General features: G+C 31.4%; 1 protein-coding gene across 1 annotated transcript; it reads right to left on the bottom strand.

Moving 5' to 3' along the window:
* Positions 1-5,594: 5,594 nt before the first annotated feature.
* On the bottom strand, positions 5,595-8,345 carry LOC148278412 (uncharacterized). The gene is made up of 2 exons (XM_088231429.1): positions 8,264-8,345; positions 5,595-7,325 (listed from the first exon to the last, which is right to left on the bottom strand). Exon 2 carries the CDS (start codon positions 7,310-7,312, stop codon positions 5,711-5,713), a length of 1,602 nt encoding a protein of 533 aa, XP_088087555.1. The 5' UTR covers positions 7,313-7,325; positions 8,264-8,345; the 3' UTR covers positions 5,595-5,710.
* Between the last annotated feature and the right edge of the window lie 1,952 nt (positions 8,346-10,297).

The raw sequence follows: 10,297 nt of genomic DNA, 5'->3' as shown, positions 1-10,297 counted from the left end.
GCTCATGCTAATTTTAAACTAATATTTTTTGCATTTAATGAAAATATTAGTGCGTGTGCGCTTAGTTACCTTCCCCCGCACGTTAGTGCAGCGAAGAATTTTTTTAAAGGATATCATCTTTAGCGCGACATTTTGCTCATCGCACGAGCAACGACGTAAGTATTTTATTTCGGCTTTATTTAAAAATATATATATGTTTCCGTAGAAATAAACGTGAAAGCCCGTATCTATTCATAATGCTTAATATTTTCCAAACAGAGAATTTCGGTCATCGTCCAAATAAAGAATATCTAGAAAATTATCAAATTTCTTCTTGGTTAGAAGATTTTGATGATTACATTGTGATGGACTGTGAAGACTTTGTTTTGGGAAAAACAAATTTGCGGTCTTGTTGACCAAATTAGAAGATAAAGAAGGAAATTTTCATGTTTTCTTGATTTCGTTCGGATTGACGATATTGATGAAGAATCTAAAGTTAACACAAAACCCAAGGTTATAACATTTTTTAATTAAAATAAAGAGAAAATGGATACTGTGAACCAAATGAAGGAGGACTATTCAGTTTGAAAAATCACATGTAGATTTCTTAATAAAATACTATTTTGAATGCTTAATCTAGCCGGATTTAATGCCTAAATTGTATGCAATGCAAATAGTCGAATTGTAACCTGGAGACGATTGTTCCTAAAAGTTGTATCACTTGAACTTGTAAAAAGGTTTAAAACAAACAATAAAACTTTTCGTTCCATATTCTGATGATGAAATAGAGGCTGCAGTGAATGCGTTTTGTTCAATTTGCCCAAGAAGGAATTACAGGCATAAAAAAAGCGAGTTCTTAATGCAAAAAAAAATACCTTTCATTGAACACGTAAACGTAACATACGAGTACATGTTTCATTCGTGTTTTAAAAGACACAATAATAATTCTCTAACAGAAGACTAATTGTTTTATTTTAAATGAGTACTTTAAGTACACAACAATATTGTTCCTAAGTTACCGAAAAAGTCTTAAAAAATGGCAATTGTTTTATTTTCTCAGAACTGCATTAAAGTATCGTTTATTTTTCTAAAATATAGTAATATATAGCTCAAAAGACGTTTTTTTAAACATTTAAGTTCGTAAACGAAAATTCTTGATGAAAGTTCATTGTAATTTACTAAAGAAATAAAAGACGAGTGATTCTTTAATCCACAAATTTGAAATATCCAGTGACCGGTTTCATCGCTTTTGCGACATTTTTGAGAATACCAATCAAATTCAGGAACTTACCTTCTTAATTGTAATGACTGTAAAAATTGCTTGTAGTTTATTGCTAGTAGAGTATTTTAAACATGCATAAAAGAGCATATACAATCATAGTATTATAATAAAGATAATTTAAATTCAAATTTTGCCAATCAATTAATAGAACATAAACATTCCTTCGAGTTAAGAAACAATGTAAAAAAATCGAATTGCACCTCTTTAGGTGACTTTTCTTTATGGTCTTAACCATAAACTTGACAAACAGGAAATTCTCGAAATTAATAGATTAAAAAATAAACCAGACGTAGAATTACTTAATGAACAGCTAACACACGTGCATTCCCCATTACTGTACCCATTGTTTTAATTTTACCAATGACTTTTTACCTTTTGTTTTTCACAAATCATAATTTACAGAAATCAAACTCGAGAAAGATGGAAAAATAAAAAATAGTACATAATAAAATATAATTAAAAAAAAAACTAGATACTGCAATTGGAACGGTAATGCAGTGTCCTATACGCCTTTAAGTGTGGACAAGGAAATGGTAATGAGGATTTTTTTAAAGCATCCTTAATCAAATTCTTAGTTATTATCTACCCACATATGTATATATTATGCATAATCATGATTTATCGTGCACTATTTATCCTTGATCCTTTAAAATTAAATTAGCATACAAAGTTGTAACTTAATTTGCTATTACTTATTGAATTAAACTTTTTTATACAATTGTAATTGACTTATAATATTAGGCAACTACATACGTGATCGCTCGTCAAACAAATTTATACGATTGTACAATTAATAAAATAGATATATCTCATTCACATATTGAACTGATGACGCCAACATAAAGAACGAGTATATTAAATTTAATCTAATTACAATATAATTGAGATGAGGTTTGACTGAGTGGTAGTGTTAAAAAAACGTTAGAAAATAGTGTTTCAAAATATGAATTGGAAACTATTATACGCTTATTTAAAACTTACACTTACAATTCATGATTTTAAGGAGGCATCACGATTGTTTTATGCTCGGAATTCAGGCCATCGGGTCTAGTGTAATCAGCCCTCTGAGCCTCGTTAATTCGACCCTTCGGGCATAAGTTGAACAGCCCTTCAGGCCTCGGTTGACTGCAATCTCGGGCACCTAAAAATATCAACCCTTTGGGCCTCAGATTTTTTCGCTATTTGGAGCACTCCAAATGAAGTAAATAAGAATCTTTTATATAAAATAATGCAACTAAAACCACACAAAATTAACAGATATATTAAATACTCGTACATACCCAAACAAATAAGGTTAAGTGATTTAATTAATCTGTCCTCTTGGCCTTATTAAATCAACTCTACTTATGAATCTGTCTTCATGGCCTTTTTAATTTAGGTACACTGGCCTCAGTTGACCGGCTCTCCGGGCCTTAGGATTTTAGATGCGCCATTTTAGTTAATCCATAATACAAATAAAAATAAATATTAATGAATTTTGGCGCTATATAAGTTATCCATAATAACTATAATAATAAAATAGAAATATCATGTTATTGAGGATACAGTTCAATTATTTACGCAATGTAAACCAATATTAGGTTTATTCGTATTTTTATTCTCAAAATCAAAATTTTTATAAATATTTTTTTTATAATTTAAAGTTTTAAAAATTTAATAATTATTTTAAAGAGAGTTATATATTATCATAAGTATACAAATATAGAGAAACTAATCTTTATTTCCGCCACGTTGCACGTGCAACACAGGGTAAATAAGTTAAAAACGTCAACATATCTTTCTGAATATTCTATTTACATTTTTAACTTTTTAATCGGACATTTCATTTGATTATCCGTTTTTACAGTTCTAGATTATGGGAGTTAAGGTACCAAGATAGCGATTCGCCCTGTATAAGCAGGTAAGGTTTGTATTTGGAGAAATCATACAAAAAATTGACCCTTTGCATTATTCGTGTGTAACAGGTACGCCGGATGGCGCGGATAGATCTATGTCAGAAATAATACTTATATTGATCACCTAATTAACTTTATATTATCGTTTTCAAAAAACAACAGCCGCGTTCTGAAACCTATAGACATTTCAAAATAAATACACAGTTTTTCATAAATATGCGTATGGTTTGAGTTTCTCGACTGGAATTTAATAAAATGTTTGTATTATTTAAACTGTAACTGTCGGTCTCGTGGCGTAATGATGAGCGCATTTGCCTACCATGCAAGAGGTCTCAGGTTCGATTCCCGACATGATTGATATGAAATATTAATTTAAAAGAGTGTTTGCACACTACAATATTTCATCGTCCCTGGACTGGTACGCGAAGCGTATGAATGATCATCTTACCTTCATGTAAATAAAACGATCAAAATATGCTGTGATTGGCGTATCAATGCAGTTCCCTATGCATTATTGGCTGCGCAAAGGGACTAATGATGACGTACTAAAAACATTCATTTCATTTTATTGTCATCATCAAAGTTTAGTTACATCTGATTTAGTGCATAGGGCTCGCTATTGGAAAAGTTAACCATTTAATATCCTTTTTCAGGATTTTTACCCGAGAGTAGCCATGGAGTCGAAAGCACTCGCAAGATTTTGGTTCTATTTTACACGTATGTAGTACTGTAATTTTATTCGGCTGGACAGAGACTCAACACTTTGAGCACCGGCCGAGTACACATAGAATTAACCCTGTGCCCGGCCCATTTTGGTGCAATTTCATGCATTGTGAAGGGTTTTTAAAAGTGCCATAATTATGAAAATCCTCGGTTAAATCCATTGAAACTTTTCATATTTATTTTTAACAATTTAACATGTCATTTTTGTACGATAATTTTGCCAACATTGGGCTTTATGGAGAGTCACATTGTAATGTTCACACATATACAGGGACTCACTCTTTTTTGTGATTTTTATTCCAGAGCCGTGCAAACACGTGATCACAATGACCAGGCGTTGTGTCCCGGTCCTGTGTTTTCACGTAGTTTACCAACAGTGAAAACACGAGACCGGGACACAACGCGTGGTTATATAATCACAAGTTTACACGGCTCCGGGATACAAAGTGTTAATTTATGTCTAAAATATTATTAATTAAAAAATTAATTTATTAATGCAAAAAAAAAAAAACATTTTAAAAATAGAAATAATTCAAAAACTTGCGTATAAAAACATTATCAAATTATGACTGGTTTATTTAAACGTGTGATGTATAATAATAATGAGTCAATTTAAAGTAACAAGAACACATCAGTAAGTACGCGATTAATAATAGATTATTATCAGAAACGTATAACTGTAATTTATTGATTGAAAATGTTACGATCATCAAAACAACTTAATTAATAATTTATTAAAATTATGTTACACATCAAGTTCGCACTAGCTTATGTGTTATGTTAAAGATTAACCTTTTGATAAGTTTAGTAGGGTACGAATTGCACACACATTTTAAATTCCGTTTTGCATAAGCTTCGGGCATTTTAAAGCTTAACAAATTCTCAAATAAAGCCGAAATTGTTTTCTAGGCAGGCAAAACAAATATTCATTTCAATTAAAACGAGACCTGCTCCGAAACTTTATTTGACGAATTCAACTTTAATTTACTTTTTAGTGGTTTTAATTTTTTTACGTGGTTTAATTGCTGCTACAAAAAATAAGTGAGTACACAATTTAATTTTAATTATTTATTTAAAACTTTACGCATTAAATTTCTTTTATAATCAATCTAATTTATCAGTTAGATCAGTATAATAGTAGTTTATTTTTTTCCTTTAAAACACACGACGATATTGTGAATATTTTTTTAATTTTTTACGGTTGTTATATTTTAAGTCATATAAATAATCCATTTTACAATCGTACTATTGCTTTTTGACAACGTTTGCATTACTTATATACCAACTTTTTAAAAGGTTTTTTTCTTTTAATTTTATTAAAACGAGTTTAGTTATTAAGGCAGTCCGTTAAATTAGAAAATTATCATGGTAATGTTATTTGTGAAGAAAAAAAAATTGTAGTAGCCAGGATGAAAAAACTTTGATAACTTTGTGACAAGGTTTGATTTGATACTAAGGTTTATAATGATCGATGTGGCGAAATCAAATTAAACCCATGAGTCAATTGCATCTTTACAATTATTAAATTTAAAAAAAAATCAAAAGTATAAATGTGGTCGATAACTTCACCTTAGTTAAGTCATTCTAATTCAAAACTATAATAAAACTTACGAAAAACAACAAACTGTCTCTAAATTTATTGTTAGCCGTAAAACTTTACAAATCTAAATGTATGGTAGTTTTGCATAAAATATATTGAACAGTGAAAACAAATGTTATTTTAAAACTTTTTTACTATAAATACTTAATAAATAATGTACAAAAATACATAATTGGTATATAATACATTATGACACTGTTTGACGTAAATAAAGTCAATATTATTAGGTAATTACAAAGTTGGCAGGTATGATCTTTCCGGTTCTCTCACGTTTCCTTGAGCTGATGGTCCACTGCCATTAAAGGAGTCTCCATTGTCAGAAACATTAACTTCGATGCTGTCATTATCAACAGAAGTCAGCGAGCTGGGGCCATTTCCTAGTCCATTTTTATAAGCTTGGTTGGGGAAACCATTTCCATTTCCATTTCCGTTTCCGTTTCCGAATCCACCAGTCGTGGGAGGCAGGTAGGAGTTTTCAAGAGAAGCGATGGTGTTACCATTAGCATTGCCATTCAATCCGTTTTTGTAAGCTCCAAAGCTGTTTCCATTTCCGTTTCCGTTCTTGTACTGACCATTTCCATTCCCATTACCATTGCCATTTTTGTATTGACCATTTCCTTTGCCATTCTCATTATTGAACTGACGATTTCCATTGTTATTTTTGCCAAAGCCATTTCCGTTGCCAAAAGCACCATTTGAAGTTCTTTGGGAAGCGAAAGCTGGTACTCCATATTCTGGTTTGGGAGCAAATCCATTTCCATTGCCATTTCCGTTTTTATAAGCTCCATTGTCATTGCCGTTTCCATTGGTGTAAGCTCCATTACCGTTGCCATTTCCATTGCCATTTTTGTAAGCGCCATTACTATTTGCTCCATTTCCATTGGTGTAAGAACTTATAGAGAACCCTTGCGAAGCAGAAGCTGGAACGCCGTATTCTGGTTTTGGAGCAAATCCATTTCCGTTACCGTTTCCATTTTTGTAAGCTCCATTACCGTTTCCGTTGTTATAGGCTCCGTTTCCATTTTTGTATGCACCGTTACCGTTTGCTCCATTTTCACTACTGTAAGCACCCTTGAAAGTTCCTTGAGAGGCAGAGGAAGGTACGCCGTATTCTGGTTTGGGAGCGAAACCATTTCCGTTTCCATTTGAATAGGAGTTAACGTTGCTATTGTAACTATTGGTTAGTCCGTTTCCATTTTGTTTACCGTTTCCATTTCCGTTATATTTTCCGTTTCCGTTTCCGTTGCCATTTTCACGGTATTTTCCATTGCCATTCCCGTTGGAAGATGGGACTCCATATGCAGCGCTAGGATCCTGGAAACCATTGGGTCCAGCAGGGTAGCCTTGTTGAGCAGCGGAATAACCTTGTTGAGCTAACCTAGCATCAGCCTCTTCCATAGCTCTCACAACCTGTTCATTAACTCCATAGAGAGACTCAGCACGGCTGCAGTCAAAATTGTACCACCAGTCACAGACAAGATATTCCTGGTTAAATACTGTTCCATTAGGGCAAAGGAACGAGTCAGACTTTCCTCCCTTTTGGCAGATGTAGAAAGCCTGGCACTGGGCCTCGGGATCAGCATAGTAACCTGGATACTGCTGGTTCTCGCAGCTGAAGGAGGTCTGAGGTACCTCGGAGTACACGGGATAGTCACGACCAGCTTCTCCGGGGATCTCTCCACCGTTAGAGCCATCTTCTCCATTGTAGTTGTATCCTTGACCAGATGAGGAGCCATCATATCCTAGCTGATTGCTGGGGTTGTCACGGGAGTAACCATTCTGCGCCACAGCCACAGCCAACATGCACATCGAAATTACGGCCTTGAAGTACATCGTTTTTATTTATCTGAAATTAAGTAAAAAAATCTTTATTAATTTTAATATACCAAATTAAAAAAAAAAAAATTGCCGGATTGAAACGCTTAGAATGAGTAATTAATATAAAAATTTAATCAAAATTAATGAAATTTAATTTAACATTTCAAGCTCGTTTACAAAAATAGAAACGAACTAAAAGTATTCCCTATAATGTCAAATATTTTTTGAATAAATCGTATTTATTTATATTAAATTTATATGTAAAACACCAACACTGTGGTTATTCATTATAAAATTATAATTCAAATAATAGCACCTTGTTTTAACATTTTTTTATTTCATAACCGACCAGTTTCGATGCAACACAAGCTTCCTTATCAATGTAAAATAATTAAGAAATTTCTAAAGTACGAGTATACTTTGATAAGGAAACTTGTATAACCTCGAAACTGGTCAGTTACAAAATAAGTAATAAGAGGATACAAAGTATTTTTTTATAAATGTTAATTTTATAATTATTTTGCACACGTTCATGTGAAGTTAATTGTACTTATGCTTTCAATAAAAATAAATCAAAAATCCAAATAATACCCATCATATATAAACATGAATTTTATATTAACATGAGTTTTTAAAAAATTATTTGAAAACAAAAAAAAAACACCCTAATCAGCAAATATAACTATTACACAGGCTTGTTTCATGAATATTTTTTTTTTTTTTTTTTATCCACTATAAACTTTGTAATCCATTTGATTTAAAAAAAAATAGACATCATTACTTGACGATTGCGTAATAATTATTTTATTTGAGTGATATAAACGGTTTTTTAAAAACAAGCGGTCAAAATTGATAATGTTGATACAAAATAATCACCACAAAAAACTTCACATCACGAAAACAATATCAGATTATTACTTTCAGGATCACTTTTATAAAAATATTATTTCAGGGGAGTACACTTACATCGATCAATGAAAGTTTTCGAAAAGGAACAACCTAATTTTTTGATCGGTAACTATGCAGCAGCTAATAGTTCACCAATCGCCGAACAGAGATGATCTGATGTCAAATCAAATACGTGCCCATCTTTATATAGCGATTTTAACTTTTGGCATTGAATTTTGATAGATAATCTCAATCATCGTCTCCCGCCTAAATTATTTCATTTGCTTAGAAAGTAGACCATTTTTTTAAATCGTGGAATCTGCGGCTGGTATTTTATATATGAGTTTTATTATTAAGACACGAGGATCAATGGCATCGCGTATATCACTTATTCATATATGTAACTATTTGATAACAGGTTGTTGGTAAACGCAATAACCACTTCTAATTCATATGTAAAACAAATTTTATTGTTTTAACGAGAATTCTGCTCACGTATGTTTGAATATCCATATGATTTCAATTTTTCCATCAGTCAGATTAATCTCAGTTACACCAATTAAAATTTCGGCTCGTTGACTTTACCAAGATCAATATAATTGAATAGCATAAAATACCGAAAGCTGTAATAAAACTCTCCTAGATTATTTTACACATGCCAGCTATTTTTCTACTCGTATTAGGATGGCGTTTACAAAAATAAAACACAGCTCTATGTAACATTTTTTTCTTGGGAATCTAGAACATTCACTTACAATAGCAAAATACAATACAAATTAATTCCGTTGATAAACTAATAAAAAAATAAAAACAATAAAAACATTTATAAATGTCACACTATTAATTATGTACGAAAATACACCTTTTAAACAGTGAAAACGGAAAATGTTGGAAATAAAAAATCAATCCTGAATATTGAAAATAAAATCGTTAATACACACTGTGAAACATTTAACATGCAGTTTATTTTTAATATGAATGAACTCATATATTAAAAAACTGTGTGTAAAATGGCCACTTAAACTAGCTGCAAGTCACAAGACTTGTAAATACAAAGATATCTATATTCCCCAATGAAAAGTTCTACTTCTCCTTTGAAATATCTGTCAGCATCAATTTTTTTTCCTCTTGAAAATTTGCATGAAAAATGGATGGTGGTTCGCTTTGCACATACAACATAATTAAAGCTTACACGTTTACGGCAATCGTTTCATATTGGCTAACTGAGTGGCGTGCGATACACGTCCATTAGTGATATAAATAATTACAAATCAGTTGGTAATGCTTAATTCACCTGCGAACAGATAAATATATAGTCTACATACATGTAATTACTGTTACCAATTTCGGCGTATTTACGGCTATCAAATACCATTATTATCTTTTATTATTCATACACAACGAAAATGATAGGAATTTATTTATTAAAAATACATAAAAATATATATATTTAAAAAAATAAAAATCAACATTATAATTCCCTGTCTTTAGAGGCGCAAAGTGGAGTGCATTGGAACTTCGATCGTAGCATTTGGGCGATGTTTGTCATTTTTGTATAGCACATAAAAGTAAAATTAATTATCTTTAGTAAGTTTTTGAACATAAAAATACTATGCTGGCATTTAAAGGGTCTTATTACAATGAAAATGGTAACATTATTTTTTTCGTACGACACAACGCGACGTCGCGTCGGATGAATATTCTACAATGGCTTAAAATATGCATATTTTGAACTAACTGAAAACGAAACGTTTCACGCCCGATGGGACAAACAGCATGTACAAGTATAATGTTACTATATTTCCCCGTGATGTTTGTTAAAAGCGCACTCGGCGGGCATAAGAACCAATTATTCTTTAAAAAATAAAGAAAAATTGAAAACAAAATATTTTTATTCGTATTTAAAAAAAAAAAACCTTTTATAAATTATTTTTATAAACCTTTGTATAATTAACCCCAAAAGGCTTTAATAAATAATTAATTAACGTGTGATGTCAAAGTGAGGTGACGCTAGCTGCAAGCCGTTTTGTATGTGTTCGTTTTTAAACCTAAAAAAAAATTGCATATATCATTGGAATCGTATAAATCCATTTTAAATAATTAATACATTTC

This window comes from Micrasema longulum, unplaced genomic scaffold, assembly GCF_059751315.1.
Source record: "Micrasema longulum isolate JH-2025_06_02 unplaced genomic scaffold, ASM5975131v1 h1tg000883l, whole genome shotgun sequence".
NCBI classification, from domain to species: Eukaryota; Metazoa; Arthropoda; class Insecta; order Trichoptera; family Brachycentridae; genus Micrasema; species Micrasema longulum.
The sequence above is the reverse complement of the archived record's forward strand: the minus strand, read 5'-3'. Positions and strand labels throughout refer to the sequence as shown.

Bases quoted from the DNA above. Each gene is read 5' to 3' on its own strand.
- LOC148278412 (XM_088231429.1), bottom strand. From the start codon at position 7,312: ATGTACTTCAAGGCCGTAATTTCGATGTGCATGTTGGCTGTGGCTGTG.